Below are 19,751 nucleotides of genomic sequence, written 5' to 3' on the forward strand. Positions count from 1 at the left end.
TAGTAACTTATATTTATTATAGGGTATTTAATAGAATAAATATAAAAAGATATGATTAGTTTGAAAGTAGGTAATTACTTTATTGGGGAATAAGATTCGATTAAAAATGTCTCACATTTTTAAATTGAGAGAGTACTAGTTTTGTCCTTCAATGTTTTTAGAATAGCCATATGAAATTCTTGAGATAATGAAATATTTAGTTCCTATATTTGTCTCAATTATTAATTTAATCATTCAAATTTTATTTTTATTAATTTAGTTTTTTATATTTTTTAAATTATCGCGTAAATTATTTAAGTTCTAAAAAGAAAATTGATTCTTAAAAAAATTCAATGTGCAAAGTATATTGATGATTTAATATGCATATAATTAAATGAAAGTAAATTTAATTTAATCTTTATTAATATAATCCCTTACATTATATTTTATTTTTTTCTTTTAAAAATTTCTAAGTTTTTTTTAATATATAAATAATTATACTGTTTTTTAGGGATTGATCGTGGGCCGAGCACCTCTCATGTCACAAAAAAAACTTTATTTCTATTTGTAAAAAAATGCTAAAATTAATTTGTCCCCAACTATTATGTAATTTGCATTTTAGCCCTACACAATTGTTTCTGGATCCGCCCTGCTTCTTTTCATTAATTTGCATAATTATTATCAATATTTTATTATCTATGTCAACAAATTTTAACGATATAACTTCCTTTTTAAATAATAAAGATTAAATTGATAATTGAAATAAATTTAATAAATTAAATTAATAAAAATTAATTTGAGAGATCAAATTGATAAACGATATATTTAGGGACTAAAAGTTTATTATCTCAAAATTCTTTAACTTAACATTTGAAATAATGAATTTAAATTTAAAATTAATGTATTTAAAACAATGATTAAAAAATGAATCGAACCAAACAATTAGATTGTTGACTGATCAAACTAACAACTCAATCAAGCCAAAAAAATTGCTTGAAAAGTTAAGCCAGATTAGGTTGCTTTTGATGGCAGTCAAATGGGAATCGAGAACTAGATCTGTTTTTAAAATTGAATTGCTCAAAAAATAGCCTTTTCTTTTCTTTTTTAGAAATGATCAACTTTTTTAATCATTTAATATTATGTTACATCATATGATTTGTTAAGTTATGATAAACTTAAAATATTTTATTTTATTTTTAAATTAAGCAGTAATTTATATTTATTTTTTATATTTAGATCATTAAATACATATATAATTTTTTAATTTAATTATTATGTTATTGGTTCGACCATTAGTCCAGCCTAGTTGGACCATGAACCTGGGTTAGATCATACAAACTATAAATCGCTGGCATTTTGATTCAATATCCAGTCCAATTTAAAAACATTGATTTAAAATCTTTTATTTGAGTAGTATAAAAAAAATTTTAAAAGGTTAATATGAAATTTGAATTTTAAATTATAGATCCAAGGATAATTTGAATTATATACCCATAATTAATATATTTTAAATTTTAATAATTAAACTTAAAACAATTTGGCTCCTACTATTAATTTGAACTAAATGACAGTAATTTTAATTAGTGAGATCCATGTATGAACCTTGCGTGACAAAATTTCCTCCTTGCTCTCCCTTTCTTTGCATCTTTCTATGATATTTCCTCCCCTCTCTTTGCATCTCTCTAATTTTCGTCCCCTCTCTCTTGACACCACCACCGTTGTCCAAGAAGCAGCTTTGCTTTAAGATCAACACTTGGTGTTCCTCTGACTCTGATGCATGCCCTCCAAATGGATCGTGTACGCCAAGTTAGCCATAATGGTCGCAACTCACCAAACTCAGGGTTAAGTCATCCGCAATGTTGGGAACCTCGACCACATTAATCCCACCAAAACTCTCCTGAGCAACGTTGACATCACAGATCAAGCGAAGTTCTTCGTTGGAGAACCTCAAGAGCTGCTAACATCATCAGAGCTATGCAAGAATGTAGACTTCATAGTTGTCAGCTTTAAGCTCGAGAACCACGAAGAGATCTTTAATATAGTGTGTGGAAAGCTGAGCTACTAGACGAGGACAACAAGAACAAGCATGAGGGATTAAAGGTAAGCACTTGCAAGAAAGTCTAAAGGAGAGCTGAGTGACGAGTCGATGATTGAGAGTGGAGAAAGTCTTTATGTGCTACGATGGGGCAATGCAGAGAAGATGAAGGAGGGGTTTAGAGCTTGACTGCTCGATGATGGAGGAGAGCACAACGATGAGGGGTCATTGACTAAGCTAGGTCATCTTGGCAGAATTGGTTTCTAGAGAGGAATATTTTTTTTTTTGGTACTTAAAGTAACAAGGAGTTCATTTTAAATTAATAATAACAGTGATGATGCCCTAATTAAGTTTGATTATTCAAGATTCAAAATGTATCAATTACAGGTATAAGGTTTAAATTGCTCATAAACCTATAGTTCAAAATTTAAATTATATATTAACTCAATTTTAAAAGTAGAAGAGTAACAATCTAATATTCAAATTAATGAGAGATAATAATAGAGATGAAGGGAGAGGTAGGACACCGAAACAACGATAGTTAAAATGCTAAAATTTCAAATAATTACTAGATTATAGAAAAGAATTTGAAATTATGAATAAATATAATAAAATATGGATTTGAATTTAGATCAAATATAAATGTATAAGCTTTTATATATTAAAATAAAAAATTTGATTCAAATCCAAATACTATTGAATCCAAATGCATTACATCAAATCTAAATCCTTGGTCCCCTTACTTATACTATACTATTTGTTTCACTTGTATTATTTGAGGTTGCGAGCTAACTACAAGTGTGTACTTTATGAGAACTGGAGGCATATAAATAAGATTTTACTGTGCATCTCGTGTGATGCAGGGATCATAAAAAGATGAATATAAATTAAGCATTGAATGAGTGCTAATAAGATTGTAATAACCAGAACATGCTTCATGATGGAAACACAATAGACAGACATAAAAAACACTTCTTAGATACAAAAAATAATTGATGCTCAAGCGTTGCCTAAATGAATCATAAAAATATATTTCATAAAGAAAACAGAAAACTTTTACAACTTCATATGCTAGCGTGGGAATCATAAGAAAGAACAAGCACAAAATAATGGAATATTGATGGGAGAAAAGCTTTTGAGTCTTGGTATCCCATAACCTAAAGTTTGGCGCTTCTAATCAAACCCATAAAGGAAAAGACAGCTTGCGACCAAATAGGTATATATTTATCATCAGAAACAGTGAGAAAGGTCATAGAAGAAGCGCAAAATGAGAGAAAATAAGTACAAAGGAAGGAGAAGGTCGTCAATTTTCCTCTGCATTTCCACCTGTTTAGCATATATATTCAAAAAATTTATTCTTCCAGAAGTCAATATTAATTAAAAAAAAATACACGTATATATAAAAGTAAAGGAGAATGAGAGAGAGATTTAAGAAGAGGATGAATTTGAAATTGAATCTCAAAAGAAGAGAGGCCACTAAACTGACAGAGCCGCCGTTATTGTTCAGATAAACAGGAAAACATGAGTGGTGTTGGCGCTTTGCACTGTTCATCGGCCTAACCGGAAGCATGGGAGATATATTGATGATGGTGATGATGATATAAATATGTATATATAGCGTTTGTTTGTCCCCACGCAATTCAATGGGATTTCTTCAAATTTACAGGACGCGATAATGCTTAAACGAAGAGGCATTTCATCCATACTATAACCAAAGTGTGTGGATGTTTTGGCCAATACTCTGTTCGGTTTTATTTAAAAATTACTTTTATTAATTTTATTATAATATAAAAATATAAAAAAAATTTAATAAAATTATGAGCATAACTTTTAAAATGTAAATAAATTATATAATATTATGTTTTTATTCAATTTAATAATTTATAAAGTGAATTATTTTAATTTTTAAAAAAGTGATTAATAAAGTTTATTGGAGGGAGTACAAATACAGGCATATATTCAATTATTGTACCCAGGAAACTACAGCTTGCCCCCATGCACTTTTTTCTGGCTCCGACCCCAATACGTTAGAGACATCCTTCCTGCCGAGCATAAAGCTTACGGATCACCCATGTATCATGTTCCTTGAACCATTTTGTTGGACATGTACGAACATTTCCCTTCTTCTTACGCAAAGATTCGTGTGAAAGCAGAGGAAAAGTAAGTGCATCGTGCCTGTATGCCCAGACTTAAGTCCTTCTCAAACCTTGAACTACATCACACTTCTGCACGTCCTTATCAATTATCACATGCCATTACATTAGCGAAGTGCCAGACCTGTGACCTTAGATTAGTGGGGACAATTTATTTAATATAAGGTTTTAACAGTGATTTGATTTGGCCTATATTTTAGTGGGTTTAAAAAATAAAGATGAGTGGAGGCAGAATGTAAATTTTACCATATACATTCATGCAATTTTTTTTATTTTAGGAGGGCATTTGCCCGGCTATCACGTTGGACTGCCTTGCATTAGGCAATTTCCTAAATACAAAAGTAGTAATATTCTGCGACATCCAGGGTGCAATCAATGCCCCTATAGCTCAGTGGTAGAGCGTCAGTCTTGTAAACTGAAGGTCTGTAGTTCGATCCTGCATGGGGGCAGTGTTTTTTAATCTTTTCCAATATTTGGCTGTAATATACTCTAATTAGTAATTCCAGCTCAGTTTTTGAATTTCCCTGCAACGTGTGGGTCCCCATGTGTTATTGCTCGGCTCTCGCATTTCTTCGTTACGCACATTATGACATATTATTTCGGCAGATTTTCACGGAATCGTATTTTGTACATCACCTTATCATTATCATGATATGTTGCACAGTATAATCTTTTGTGAAATAATCTGATGAATAATTCATTTAGCATACAGAATAAAAGATAAAATAATAAAATATTTTAAGCAGGAAGAATATTTTTGTGCCCGTAATTTAAAGGATAAAATATAAATATTATTAATTATTACAAAATAATAATAAAAAGTTAGCATAAAACATTCTTTCTTTTCCCCCTTCAAAATCCCACGGGTGTCAGCTTCGGCATTCGCTTATCGGGGCAGCGCCAAACAATCCTTAATCCTCGGCTGGAATAGAGTTACAGTGTGTTTGGATAGCACATTAATCGATTTTATCAGGAGGAAAAATCAATTTTGCATGAAATTATTCAAACGATGACTTTTTCAAAAAACCAAGGGCCTATTTGGATCCTCATTCAGAATTAATTCTGAAATTAAAATTATAATTTTGTAAAAATTTATTCAAACACCCTCATTTTACAAACTTTTGAAAACTTCATTTTAAAAAAGTTGAAATTTCTTTTATTTGTAAAACTTTATTTGGCTCCTTTTCTTTATATCATTTATTTGTATATTCAAAATTGATTCTCAAAAAATCATCCAAACATATTCAATTTATCAAAATCAATTTTTAAAAATTTGTTCAAATATCATTACGTTTTAATAATTAATTTTTTCTAATTGAAATCTAAACACACCCTAATTTTTTTAGAAAAATTAATTTTTTTGCAAAGCTGAGAATCCAAGCGTATGAGGAACGCTTGCCAAAAATCTTAAAAAAACTTACAAAGATAGATCCAAGCAAAAATTACAAAAAAAATACATAATTTAATAAAAATAAAACCAACTCTATTCTTTTTTTTTCTTAATAAAATTTAAATTTTATATCTTTAAAAAATTAATATTTAATATTTAAAAATTAAATTACACAGTAATTTATATAATTAAAAATTAATTTTAATTAAATTATTTAAAAAATTTTAATTATATTAAAATTAATTTTAAAAAAATAATATTCAAACACATCACATTATAACATAATAAATTATAATTAAAATTTATTATTTAATTAATTATTTTTATAATTTATTATACCCAACTAAATAGTTTTGTACAAACAAACAAACAAACACAAGGCTTGCTCACCGATTCGGGCATTCCATCGGGCTCAATTCCCAATTCGTCATTCCGCGTAGGGAAGCAACGCCCTAGCTCATCAACTCCGATTCAACTCAATGGCTTCGGCGCTCCCGAAGCTGCTCACTAGATCTTCGGTCACCAGAATCGTCTCTGCATTTCAGCTTCACAATTCGTATGCACCAACTTTCTTGGAGCCCCTTGCTTCTCGTCCTTCCCCATTGGTTGGGATCAATCCAGAATTTCACCAACCCGCCACTCTAAATCCAGGAAAAGAGCACCCCGCCTTGTCCACTGTTATTTTTCCAAGCTTCCCATTTGGGTTTCCTGTAAATCCCGTTTCTTCAACTGGGTGTTGTTCGACTGAGAGCGTGGATGCGGAGATGGATGATTCACGGACAATGTGGGCAGACAGTGTGAAGAAGAAGAGGAAAAAGAAGATGAACAAGCACAAATACCAGAAACTAAGAAAGCGGATGCGCCGACAACATTAGGGGCTGCATTAGGTGAGCTAGGGTTTATTTGGGGGCAATGGGGATGCACTGAAGTTGCTGGTTATTTATCTATTTTCCTTTGGGAAAAACTGTTTACTCTTTGAAGGGAATGAGGATTTGGTGATGGAACTTTTAGGACAGTATGCCAAGGTTTCTATTTTGCTGGTTACTTGATACTTGTATAAGTTTTGATGTTCTAGTCCTGTTAGTTATAAACAGGAAGTCCTGGAAGATGAACGACACTGAGTTATTTCTTTTCTTTGTTTCTCCTAGTTTTTTGCATTGAGCTGCTTTCAGCAATCTAATAATCTGATACAGTTCTGTATTTCTCAAGAACTTTTAACATGCAGAATGCGACAGACTATTCGGCCTTACAGTGCGGTATGCATTGATGTTTGCATAGTTTAGCAACCGCTTCAAACCAGATAGCTTTTTTCTCTGACAGTACTCTTGTTGCTGGACTTTTATGGGTGTTGTTCTTTACTCTTGCGTTCCCTTTTCCTTCTTAGTAAACCTCTGCTACTAGATGTTCATTACATCTCATAATTCCTGCTTATTTTCAAATTAAAGAGCAACTGCCCTGGGACAGTGACATTACATCCAACTAGTGGTTAATAAGGTTTAAGTTTAACATTGGAAGCATTTGAAGGCTGTTAAAATGAGATCGCTTGGGGAATGAGTACCCTGAACAGTGCTTTAGGGCTTTTATTCAGAGACAAACTTAAGGATGAAATAGGGTTTTGAGTGCAAAAATAGTTAGTTTATCTGTGCATTAGGATAGGTCTGTAGTCTGTCCATGGTTACCGCTGGAAAAAATTTTGAAAAATCAGAAAAATCTGAAGAGGGATTTGACATGATTTCCCATGTGTCTTATGAAATTTGAGAAATGAGATGCACTATTTAATATTTATAGCTTGTGACTAGTGCAACTTGCTATAGATTTTGTTATATATGTTGATCTTGATATGTAGATTATGATCAGAAAGAGCAGCGGCAAGTTATTTCAGCTTTTTGCCTAATGGTTACATGTATATCACAACTGAAATTAAATGTTATAATGCCAAGGGAAGCAGCTCCTTGGTATCTAAGTTCTATTAATTATTTTGTCCATTAGCTTGAAAGTAATATTTGAGTATCTTGATTATTCGTACCCTTATGCCATTAAAAAATAGGTACTCTAGCATTAGTTTGACAAAATCTGCTGAAGTCTTTGAAGCCAAATAAACTAAAGTCTGTTACAAGACTCATTGATGGGGAATGGATAAGAATATTGGGATTGTGGATGGCGATTAGTTAATATTAGGGCTATGAGGGTGAGAAATTGCTGTTATTTGCATTATATGCTTGTGTCTACATGTCTTCTGTGAAGCCTATGATTATTTCAGAATAGGTGTTACCAAGAGGAAGTGTTAAAAGATTCTCTTAGGATTATCCTCTAGTTCCAAACTGAAGATGGGAGAGTTAGTTGTCTTTAGACTGCTTTGTAACTTCATTTCTAAGAATTTGCCTTGTAATTAATCTATATTTTCAGAATAGTATAAAAGGTACAAAAGGCTGAATAATACACTTGACCACTTCAGCCTCTATGTTCTGTCAAGTGCCAACCCACGATTTCAATGATGTCTAAATCCAAGTGTTTGTGAAAGGACATTTATATTCTTGGATTGTGCATCTAGCGGAGTAAGAGCAGCAGTCTTAGTCATATAATGGGCTACAACTGGTAATTTTATTGGATACCAAACGCTCATTTAAGTATTTGTTGCCTGTCAAATTTGTGCAGGCTTCCATTTTAAATTCAGGGGCACCGATCATTCTTGATAATGGTGACCAGCTTTCTTGTTGACATTGTCAATTTGGATATGCTTATTCCTTATCTGAACCGACCCCCCTTTTTTAAAATTATCTGATTACTCCTTGGATTTAGATTTTTTGGTGATATGAAGAAATCTATCAGTCAGTAATATGCCAGGGAAAAAGGACTTGGCTACTGCACTTGCCACAATTAAAACTGCCTTCTTTTCAGCTTGCTGCTAATCACTTGATAGGCTTCAACAAAGGCTAATCTGAAGACGGCTCACCGTGGGGCTGATAATAACATCTCTTTCCATAAATCTCGTAGTTGAATTTCTCTGTATTAAGTTTGAACATTGAAACCGAGACTTTCTTGTGATAGAAGCCCAGCCAAACTGTAAAAGTAAGCGATGTCAGGCATTATTGAAGAAGAAATTCTGCAGACAAGAGACATATCTCATCATCCATCACAACAATTAGAAGAGATAGGTATAAGGTCAGTGTAACCCGCCCTTTGCTTCTTTTTCATTTGCTTCGTAGTTAATACACAGGACCCACAGGGAAACGGACATCCCTCAATTCTGTCGTTGTCTTCAATCTTTGTTATTCTCTGGCTAAAAATAGTTGTTATATGGTCCTTTTCCACAAATAAGAACAGTGCTTGTCTTGTGGGCTTGATTCCAGAAATTTTGGGTCCACAGATTGTGACTGAAGATGAGTCGCTATATTTACATGCATGCTGTTCTTTACTTTCTTTCTCTTTCTCTCTGTCTTTTTGTGGGAGAAAAAGAGGGCTCCCCCAAGGGGTCCAACAGATTGCATGTGTATGTTTAGAAGTAGATGGATATGAGTGACGTTGACCAGTTGACGCTTATGCTATGTATGCTTCTAACGTACCATAAGCTTCTTCTCCAGGATTCCGGGATGAATGAAGCTTTATAATTTTCCTTTTATTTCATGGCAAGATTTGGTTTGCCGCATTGATTTTCACTGATGGGTGTAACAAGTATGATTATATTTATCTCTCTTTGGATCCTCTTGAATTGGGGGGTTTGTGTGTGTAGAGAGAGAGAGAGAGAGAGATGTGCGTGCGTGCGTGTGTGTGTGTATATATATATATATGTATTACGGTTATAACTTCAAAAAACAACTACACACATGAGCAGCTCCTTAAATTGTGAAGTTTACATCTTGTATTTATCTCTATAACAGGACCCAAAAAACAAGTTGAAGAAATTCAAAGGATACAAATTCGCAAGTATATGCATCAGGCATTCATCCTGCGGGCCATGGATCAGATAGTTGATAATATTTAGTGTTCCTTTCCAAGATTATGGATCATGACTATGCCTTCTTTTAAGCAGAGAAGCATACAACTATCTCACAACATCCTTGTGCGCCTGAAGAAAAGGACATATCAATATATTTGTCCCAAATTCTCCCATTCAGCTGTCATGATATTCAGATTTTTCTTTTCCCCTTACTTGTGTATTGGTGGGCTTTCTCTCATCTGCAACTGAGCGTTATTTGATTCTCACTCACTTGCCGTAATTATGGAATCGTGTCTATGTATTAGTATATAATATAACAGATCCAACAAATCATATGAATTTATTTTTCAGTCAGGATACGTTAAAGGTTGATTTGATTAATAAGTGTGATTAGTGAGGTACGTTTATCTTTTAACCTTTTCCCTTGTCATGTGGTGTCGAAAACCCATGTGAAAGTAATGGGAGGGATATGTGGTTGGCCAGTCTTAAAGTTTGATGGTACAACTTAATTGTTGACAGATAAATTATTAATAATTGGAGCCATATACACTACTTAATAAATGATAAGCTTCCCACGCGGCAGTGTGCTGCGTGTAATGGCTCCACAATAGATTGGTTATTTGCAGTTCTGGACGGACATTGCTATGCCGGGCATGAACTAGATGGTCAATTTTTTTTTTTTTTTTTGAACTTGAAAGTCTGAATTATTAAAAGTTTTGTTTCTCATATTCACGTTCCAGTACATTAATGCTGTTTTGATTTTTTTATTATTTTGCCAATGACATCATTGATATCCATAAACTGATCGTTGCCATATTATTATATTATCTACTAAATTGTTACCAACTTGCTTGAAAAAGTTTATGTTTTAACAAGAAACAAATAATGTTGGTACACATGGAACAGAATCAATAGTATCGATAGATACTTTCAGGGGAAGAAGGAATAAATATATAAGAGCGGGAGATGAAAATGTACCTTGAGCATTAAAGTAAAACTGTTGAGGACTGAGAACCCAACTGGATCATAAAAAGCCTTAGAGTTCCATGCACGTGTTACTGAATCAGTGGTAGGGCATTTGAATGTGGGCTAGAAATGGTGGAACAAAGTATGGAGCAAACAATGGGATGATAATATACAATTTGATTTGAACTGGACAGGTTTGATTTAATATGAGTATTGGAAATTAGACTGTATCATCATTTAGTTTGATGCTAAAAATAAGATTAGAAGTTCATTTTAAAATAAAAAAGAAATCAAAATGGAATAGTGGAGGAAGAAAAAGGGAAATTTAGAGGAAGAAGACGGTGATTAACAGGAAACAGAATGATGAAGAATGGTATAAAAGAGAAAGGAAGAAAAAGGAGGATGAAGGGTTGGGGTGGGTGTTACGCAAACAGGAGAGGGAGCATCATTGTGAGACGCACTGGTCCTTACACGCCGCTCCTCATTGCCTCACTCATGTAATGTAAAAGTCTCTCTCTCCAATAACCTTTCTTTCACCATCACGCCCTAAAGTCATCTCTATTACGTACATTTCAAGCACCTGATCTGGATAGCCAAGAAGCTCGAGAGCCAGAATCACACTTTTGTTACCCAAGCACATTATTTATTTAATTTCTCAGAATATCGGATTGATGTCAGTTATTAGGGAAGTTACAATTTATCTTTTTAAACCCTGCACACTTCATTCCCTCTAAACAAGCTTTCTCTTTCCTCAGTTTCCTGTTGCTGAAGGTTTCATCTTCTGAGAAGAGAGAGAACTGAAGCAGTGAAGTTCTGAGTTAGTTATTCCAGTTGGGGAATTCAGATTGAAGAAGGGCAGAGAGAAAGGGAGGGAGAGTGATGGGAGGGGTAACATCGTCTATGGCGGCCAAGTTCGCCTTCTTCCCGCCGAATCCACCGTCCTATAAGGTGGTGACTGACGAAGTCACTGGACTTCTGCTTCTGAGCCCCTTTCCTCACCGCGAGAACGTTGAAATTCTCAAGTTGCCCACGCGCCGTGGCACCGAGATAGTGGCATTGTACATCAGGCATCCCATGGCCACCTCTACTCTCCTCTACTCTCACGGTAATGCTGCCGATCTAGGCCAGATGTACGACCTCTTCATTCAGCTCAGCATCCACTTGCGCGTCAATCTCATGGGGTACTCTTTCTCTTTTGTCAATTACGCCTTGCTTTGTACCCCCAGTTTTCTACTCATGTTTTTTTTTTAACACATTTTTTCTGTCGCTTTTGGTTTCTTGAGTTTTCTAACTTCAGTTTTTCCCCTTTTAATCACTTTGCGATACTCTGTTTTCTTAATCTACGATTCATTAGCATCAAAGGCTTAATTGAAAGGTGTGGAATTTGTTGATCATTTAATATGATTCTGTGAGTTCGTCGCCGATCAATTGTTTGATTTCATGGACAAAGAATTGATATTATTTCGGTTGCATCCGTAATCACTGTCACTTTTACTTATGTAGCTCTATTGATGCGTGCTTCGACAATTATGTTCGTACTCCAATCATCATCCCCATTTCTGGTTATCACTTGGTGAAATTGGTCAAATTCATTGACTACCTTTTTGTGGAGAAAAGTTTCTGGAGTTGTATCTATCTGTACAGGAAGCATTGTAAACAGAATAATCTATCTCACTTGTGCTCTTCATGAAGTTTGAGGTTTATAACTGCTGTTCTTACTAACCCTTTCTACAATTTTGTGTAGCTACGATTATTCCGGCTACGGCCAGTCATCGGGGAAGGTTTGTAAGATCAGAAATGCTTGTTATTGTTGTAAAAATGTGTTGTCATGCATTAGTGTTTTTGGTGGTCTAATGACATAATTTTCTTGAACTGCAGCCGAGTGAGCAGAATACATATGCAGATATTGAGGCTGCTTATAAGTGTCTAGAAGAAAGCTATGGCACAAAGCCTGAGGATGTAATTCTTTACGGTCAATCTGTTGGCAGTGGCCCTTCTTTGGATCTTGCAGTTAGATTGCCTCAATTGAGAGCTGTTGTTCTGCATAGTCCCATACTCTCTGGCTTAAGGGTCATGTATCCAGTAAAGCGTACTTACTGGTTTGACATATACAAGGTATCTGATTTCTATGCATGAACATTTTTAATCAAATATTGCTGATTTAGAGGAACGTGAATTCCTTACTCTTGTCTAACACTGCTTTGAGTTATTGAGCAGAATATCGACAAAATTCCTCATGTTAATTGCCCAGTTCTCATAATTCATGTGAGTATTCATTGCAAGATATTTTTTATTCTATCATATTTATCTGCGCATGTAATTGAATGTTAATAGTCTTAGCTTGAGATTGAGTGCTTCCCATCTATATAGCCTGAAATGGTGCCTCATGCTGACATTGCTGAGATCTAGTTTGTATGCTTGCCATACAGGCTATGATAAACACCTTTTAGGGAACCTGCTGTTTTAGATGATATCTCCCGCCCATACAGTTCGCTTAACTGGAAAACATTGTGAACAAATTATCTGCAATCTTTCAAACTCTTTTTACCTCTCTATGTTATAGCTCTGGTCTACTATGTGTAGCGGTTAAAAAATGCACTAGTTAGCAGCAGGTAGGAATATTTGAAGTTCAGACTATAGATCTTTAGTTAACACTAAGTTGTTAGTTATCAGTATTTCTTTTTCTCATTTACAAGATGGTTGAAATATAAACAAGGTCTATCTGTCTCAGTATAATATACTCACAAATATTAATAAAGTGACGAATCAGAAATTTTGTGATTATGATTACCCATTCATATATTTTGTAGGGAACTTCAGATGAAGTTGTAGATTGCTCCCATGGGAAGCAACTATGGGAACTGTGTAAAGAGAAGTATGAACCACTGTGGCTCAAAGGAGGTAAGCACTGTAACTTGGAGCTCTATCCTGAGTATATCAGGCATCTAAAGAAGTTTATAACTTCTGTTGAGAAGTATCAATCCCAGCGATTCAGTTTTAGGATGAGTACAGATCAATTTGAACAGCCTCGAAAGAGTACTGACCGGAGAGAGAAACCAAGGAAGAGCACAGATAGGCCGGAAAAATTGAAAAATTTGACTAACAATGCTGATAAGCTTGAGAAATTACGGATTTCCTTTGATCATGTGGAAAGGTCTCGGAGAAGTGTAGATTGCCATGAAAAGTCTCGAAAAAGCATTGACCTTCAATTGGAAAAGGCGCGCAAGAGTGTTGACCGGTTGGATAGAATTAGGACTGGATAATTCATATTATAACCATATTAGATTCTTGTATTGGTTGGCTTTCTGGATTTTTTTTCCCTTCTTTTCATAATATCATAAATCTACTGGTTGTGTAGTATGGTTATGGACTATAGTAATAACAATTTGCATTAAAAGTAGGCTTGGCTTTACATTGGGATTCACTTTCCATTTATATTATCATGCCTCATCGGATACTGTGTACCGCATGAGCCCTTAGATGGTTTGGCCTTTCCTCCCCTTCCTTCATGTGTTTGAATTTCTTGGAGTAATATCAATTACATGCTTTAAACTCTGAAGTAATATTTCAGTTCATAAATTTTAAAAGCCAAAAAACCTTATCAATATGAAATTACACTTTACCTCTTTATTCTAGTTATATCAATTTCTTGTAAAAATTAAAGTGGCAAAATAGTACATGATTAAAGGAGAGTAAACTCTTCTGTTGGCCTGACATTTTGGTGAGGAAAAGCAGTGCAAATTCAGCCAGTCCTTCCGTGGTTGATGCACACAGCTAAAGCTTGCTGTTACATTTTCATGGAACCATAAATGCAATTTCTGCTAGTAATTTCTGCAGCAAGAGAACATTATTTTCCATAGCCTCGGATTATGAGGATCTGGATTTGCGCTCGCTGTATTCAACTATGGCCGATGGGGGAAGGCGGCCACTGCATATCTCATGCACAGTTGAGAAGAGGGGAAACAACTCTAGCCATCCACGATGTGTTAGAACCTCATAAACCTCTCTTGCAGTGGAGACACCCTAGGTGCAAGAAACTTGAGTTAGGACACAAACAGGAATAATTCAGAGATATATAACTAAAACTGTTGCTGAAAATGTTAGACTTAATATTGAAATACTCTGTACGATCAATGCACGTGATTTTACAGTTTGTATGGATAGTTTCATCTCACGTATGCACCTGCAATTTTTGCCCCTGCAGTATCTCTACTTCAAGCTCATCAAAAGACCTATAAGTAAAGAAACAGAAATGTTGGACAAAAATTCTCCTTTCCCCACCAGAGAAATTGGTTTGGATAGGAAAAAAACTGACCTCTTCCCTCCATTCTTTGCAAAAGCCTCTGCAACTTTCCTGTTCCTTCCACCCACTGCCACAAATGATATTGGTTTTATTAATACCAAGGAAGCAGTGAGGTGTAAAACTCTCACAGTTAAAGTGAAGTCAATAAACTTCCTTACAGCATGTCGTGATAAGGTCAGCTACACCACAACTCTCAAAAAAGGTGCTGTCCCTAACAGATGGAAACAACAGCTTGGAAAATGCCTTCATTTCTCTCAGACCAAGTCGCATGATTGCTGCCTAAGCATACATATTGATGAACAAAATCAGTTCGAAAATTAAGGATCAAGTTTTGGAAACCTTCCGGACATGACATCATTGAAACTCACTTTTGTATTATTTCCCATTTCCAAGCCATCAACAAAACCTGTCCCATTTGTGTTTTATTTCTTGGTCATTCACAAAAGTTGAAAATGAGAAAAGAGTACATTACCGTACTACAAACTACAAACCTGCAGCCAAGGCCACAACATTTTTCAGGGTTCCACACAGTTCCACTCCTTCAACATCCTGGACCTATTTATTACATACAAAGCAAATCTTCATATCCTATAATTGTTAATGAAAGTTTCAAAGTTCTCACGATCATATGATTCATAAGGCATTATCTTTTTTGTTTGTGTCATGTCATTATCCATTAATATCAAAGTTTACTTGATAAAGTCCCTCTGGATTGAATAGTTTCAACAAGTTTTGTTGTATATCAATTAGAGGATGTGCTGCACTCACAGCGGTGACAATGAAATAGGGAGTACTAAACAGACGGACCCATCTTTCTGCAACATCCTTGTTCTGCCTGTATCCAACTGTTGCTTCGCTAAATTTCTCCACCGCTATCTGTGTGTGTGTGTGTATGAACAAAATTGTTTAGAACAGCCAAGTGAATTATGTGATTATTACAGAAATTAACTGCAGGCTCTTCTGATTACCTCATTTGCTATGTTGGCTCCCATAAGAACAGAACAATTGATTCCCAGTTGCTGGGAGATGAGACTAGAGATCATGCATGGGCCTTCCATCTTGACCTCCATACCTTTCACAAGGGAAATTGCCTCTGCATCTGTCCTTAGTTTCCCAGTTAGCTTCTTGCATATTCCTTCCATGAATTGGTGAGGGGTCACGAATACCAACATATTGGCATCTTTCACTGCATAATTACCCAGTCAGAACAGCTTTCAATTTAACCACAAAATTCACCTGATAGCGTAAGTTATCAGTGAATAGTACTCCATATACTTGTGAAATCTCATTGCCTTTCTCTATTCAAACTCTGGTCCCCTTTTGGTATTGCCGTGACATAAAACAACTAAACAAGAAAAAGAAAGATACTGCTACCTGCATTTTCAAGGTCTGGATCCGCAAATACGTTTTTTCCAAGCTTAATTCCAGGCAGATATTTAACATTTTCCTGTCGAAGTAGAGTAGGACACATTATTGGATCGATATTTTGCAAGTCCAAGAGTGACACGCATGTCTTGTGCTTACATTGGTTCGATTGATTACATCTGTTAGTTTCTCGCCGCTTGGTAATGTCTCCTCGTACACCCACATCCTCACTTCGTCTAAATTAATCATACAGTGCCATCAAGGGGTAGATTCAAGAATTTACAGAAAGCATGGGATGAGTTGTAAGATTCATCGAAACGAAAATAAACAGAGCGGCATCGAAAAGTACCGTGAAAGGAGGTGAGGTTGAGGGTATTGGAGGCGATCAGCTTAACAGCAACACTGCCCCAGTTGCCACTTCCGATAACCGTAACTTTGGATGCGATTGAAGCATGGTTGTCATCGCCGCCCTGTGCTGGAGTCATATTGAAGAACAGTTGGAGAGATAAAATGAGAACTTGATGATAGAGAGAATTCAGAGGAAGAGCAAGAGGCTGAATAAAAGGGAAGCGAAGGCCTCATAGGGGCGGAGATCAACACACGCGCACCGTCACAAACGATGTTCATCAACTTTCAAATTTAAAGCTGGCGATACCTTCAATGTTAATAGCTGAGCTTGTGAGCTTTTGATAGTTACGTGATCTGTCCAATTCGTGCACTAGTGCATGCAAATGCAACAACAATTTCGTCTTTTTGCTTCTCTTGTTTTGTTTTTGTTTTTGTTTGGTTCCCAACTTCCACAGATTGTGGGCGTCTTCATCTGCACTAATTATAGTTCCTAATTTTTTAATGTTAACTTAAAATAAAACAAAGAAAACCACGAAATCAAAAAACCTAGAGGTGGATCTAAGTAAATATGAAACTTACTTATAAATAAGTCTCACCAATTTACTAAATTATCTTCAAGTTTTCATGATAATATAGTTTGGTTGTAATTATTTTTTATTATAAAATTATATAAATGTCTTTGAACTGATTCCTTAGATTGTTGTTATCATTGACCATTAATTGATGGCTGGCAATAGCTAATTGGTGTTGACCGACTAGCTAAATTTTTAATTATTATTGATTGGTCAGCGAACCATTATCACCCACAGCGGCTCTAGCAATCACTATAATACTATTAATTTTATTTTAATAATATTTAATTAAAATATAATACTTAGTATTTAATCTATACATCACAAGTAAACCTCTGTGATTTACAAGTTAACCTTTAAATTTATAAGTTATCTTCTAAAATTTAAAACCAAAACTTCAAAATTTCAATTTAACAAAAGTAAAAGATACTCTGGTTCACTTGTAAATCCAAAAAATTGACTTTTAAATCTAAAAAGTATGACTTGTAAATTTAAAACTCGACTTATCAATATTAAAGTCTTTGACCAAAAAAAAAAATTATTAAAGTCTTTAACCAATTAGTGACTGGTGATCAATTGTCATGGCCAGTCAAATTTCTGGTCAAAGGGTGGGCGAAGGGCATTTTAATTATTTCATATGCAAATTTATTTACACTCAAATCCCAAAAGTCATCTCCAAGCCACTGTAGTTTCTCAAATAATACATGAAGTAAATCCATTTTCTAAGAACCAGCTTATAATTTTTTCCTTAAATTTATCTTAATAAGAGCCCTTGGAACTCTACTTGAACAGAGTTATCAATTTTTTGGGCCACGGGCAGAGTCATCATTTGTGGTTAGGTTGCCTAATATTTGGATCCTTATCATGCTTTAAAAAAGAAGGTTGGTTGGCAATTACAATAACATTTCTAGAGTATTCCATCAAGTTTAAGTGTCATAATTACAAATTTTGGACCGCCTTTTCAGTTGCCGTCAATGGTAAACAACACACAAAGCTATTTTACGTGTTAATTCTGTACTGAATGTGAATCTTAATTCGACAAGTCTGTTATTCTTTAAAATAGAACGAAATTATTTGAGGGTTGGAGATTTAAAAAAAAAATCTTATTTTGTGTCACTTTTTTTTTCCTCAATGAAAATGGTTTAAATTCGTTTATCACTGAAAGAAAACCCAAACCCAAATTGACTGAATTCAGCCATCGATTTTGTTATTGGGAAGATGAAAATTAGGGACCCTATAATAATATTAATAACAATTATGCATCCTAAATTATTAAAATTTTAATAATATATTATAGTTTTTATTTGTAATAAATTAATTATCTTTTGTTAATTGGTTTAAAATTCACAATAAATTTTAGTAAATTCACAACTAAGCTACACAGATTCCCAACTATCTTTTGTTAATTTCTTAAGTAATAATAAAAAATTACAAGTGATTGGCTTGTGATTCATAACTAACTCTCATAAATTTACAACTAACATTATAAATAATTTTAAACATACTTAATAGGTTTTTAAAGTAATTTATTTATATATTGACATCAAAAAATTATAAATAATTGACTTATGATTTACAACTAACTCTTATAAATTTTTAACTAACATTACAAATATTTTTAGATGTATTTACTTGATTTTTCAAATGATTTATCTGTATATTAACAACAAAAAAATTAATATTTATAACTAACTCTCGTAAATTTTTAATTGGCATTACAAATAATCACAAGTATTTAATAAATTTTTTAATTGATTATTCACATTTTTTAATTGCAATTAAAAACTATGATTTCTTGTTGAGATTTTAATAATATGAAGTATGTAACTGTCATTAGTATTGCTATGGGGTCCCTAGTTATCATTTTCATTTTCAATTTGTTTGACTTTTCAACTAAAGCATATATTATTAAAAATTAAAAAAATACAATCATCGGTCCCTATAATTTTATCAAGTATTGTTTTTAGTCTTTATAATTTTTTTTTTAATTTTTTCAATCTAGATAATTTTTAAAAAAATAGATGATGTTTGTTTTTTTAGGTCTCTATAGTTTCAACCTTTTTAAAAATGTCAATAAATACTGAAAATATTAAAAAAATTACAAAAATTAAAAAAAATGATAAAATTATAAAGACGGGTGATTATGTTTTTTCATAAAAGTATTGAAGTGTAGTAATTTACCATTTGCATGTGAAACAAAATTCGATAGAATTATAAAGAGGACGATTATGTGTTTTCATAAAAAAATATTGAAGTCTAGTAATTGACCATTTGCATGTGAAACGTACGTTCCGCAGTTAGTGGGGAAAAGCGAGAAATATATTGCAAGAGATAGTTCCGGGATAAGGTGTGTCTAGGCTGGCACATAATGATTCACTCTCCATTCTCTTAACAACAATTAAACATGAAAGGATCAAAGAAAAGAAACAGGGAGAGAACATGTGAACGAGGTCATGAAACAAGCTGCTCTGTGTGAATTAATGAGTAAAAAGTCAAAGACAGCAATCATATTGCAGGAGGGGTCAAGAAAAAATGTCCCAATTATAGAAGTGGCTGAATCAGTACCTTCAATTGGCCCAGAGGTGAAAACAAGTGCTGTCATCCAACTAACCCGCACAAAGCATCAAAGCTTTATTATTATTTTGTTAAGGTACTGCTATATAGTACTCTTTTCAATTGACTGGATTTTTTATTTTCTACACT

General features: G+C 33.9%; 3 protein-coding genes and 1 non-coding gene across 6 annotated transcripts; 3 read left to right on the forward strand and 1 right to left on the reverse strand.

Moving 5' to 3' along the window:
* Positions 1 to 4,544: 4,544 nt before the first annotated feature.
* TRNAT-UGU (transfer RNA threonine (anticodon UGU)) lies at positions 4,545 to 4,616 on the forward strand. The gene has a single exon. It is a non-coding gene; the product is annotated as a tRNA-Thr (tRNA).
* Positions 4,617 to 6,036: 1,420 nt separating this feature from the next.
* Positions 6,037 to 6,432, forward strand: LOC129305546 (uncharacterized). The gene has a single exon (XM_054945545.1). It carries the CDS (start codon positions 6,037 to 6,039, stop codon positions 6,430 to 6,432), a length of 396 nt encoding a protein of 131 aa, XP_054801520.1.
* A 4,337-nt stretch (positions 6,433 to 10,769) lies between these two features.
* Positions 10,770 to 13,954, forward strand: LOC129305833 (uncharacterized). 3 transcript variants are annotated; one of them, XM_054945975.1, is made up of 6 exons: positions 10,770 to 10,962; positions 11,216 to 11,641; positions 12,205 to 12,241; positions 12,339 to 12,575; positions 12,678 to 12,725; positions 13,271 to 13,954. In XM_054945975.1, the coding sequence occupies exons 2-6, from the start codon at positions 11,340 to 11,342 to the stop codon at positions 13,721 to 13,723; spliced, it is 1,077 nt and encodes a 358-aa protein (XP_054801950.1). In that variant the 5' UTR covers positions 10,770 to 10,962; positions 11,216 to 11,339; the 3' UTR covers positions 13,724 to 13,954. The 3 variants fall into 3 exon arrangements, with proteins under 3 accessions (XP_054801950.1, XP_054801952.1, XP_054801951.1); XM_054945977.1 differs by having other exon boundaries at positions 10,770 to 10,957; XM_054945976.1 differs by lacking the exon at positions 10,770 to 10,962 and adding an exon at positions 10,976 to 11,133.
* A 113-nt stretch (positions 13,955 to 14,067) lies between these two features.
* LOC129305547 (glycerol-3-phosphate dehydrogenase [NAD(+)]) lies at positions 14,068 to 19,650 on the reverse strand. Its single transcript, XM_054945546.1, has 13 exons — positions 19,614 to 19,650; positions 16,784 to 16,966; positions 16,478 to 16,603; positions 16,288 to 16,364; positions 16,138 to 16,210; positions 15,732 to 15,949; positions 15,532 to 15,639; positions 15,255 to 15,318; positions 15,132 to 15,169; positions 14,922 to 15,042; positions 14,776 to 14,830; positions 14,644 to 14,692; positions 14,068 to 14,483 (listed from the first exon to the last, which is right to left on the reverse strand). The coding sequence occupies exons 1-13, from the start codon at positions 19,648 to 19,650 to the stop codon at positions 14,328 to 14,330; spliced, it is 1,305 nt and encodes a 434-aa protein (XP_054801521.1). The 3' UTR covers positions 14,068 to 14,327.
* Positions 19,651 to 19,751: the final 101 nt, after the last annotated feature.

This window comes from Prosopis cineraria, unplaced genomic scaffold, assembly GCF_029017545.1.
Source record: "Prosopis cineraria cultivar Desert tree isolate PC_DT_omini unplaced genomic scaffold, ASM2901754v1 PC3, whole genome shotgun sequence".
Lineage (NCBI taxonomy): Eukaryota > Viridiplantae > Streptophyta > Magnoliopsida > Fabales > Fabaceae > Prosopis > Prosopis cineraria.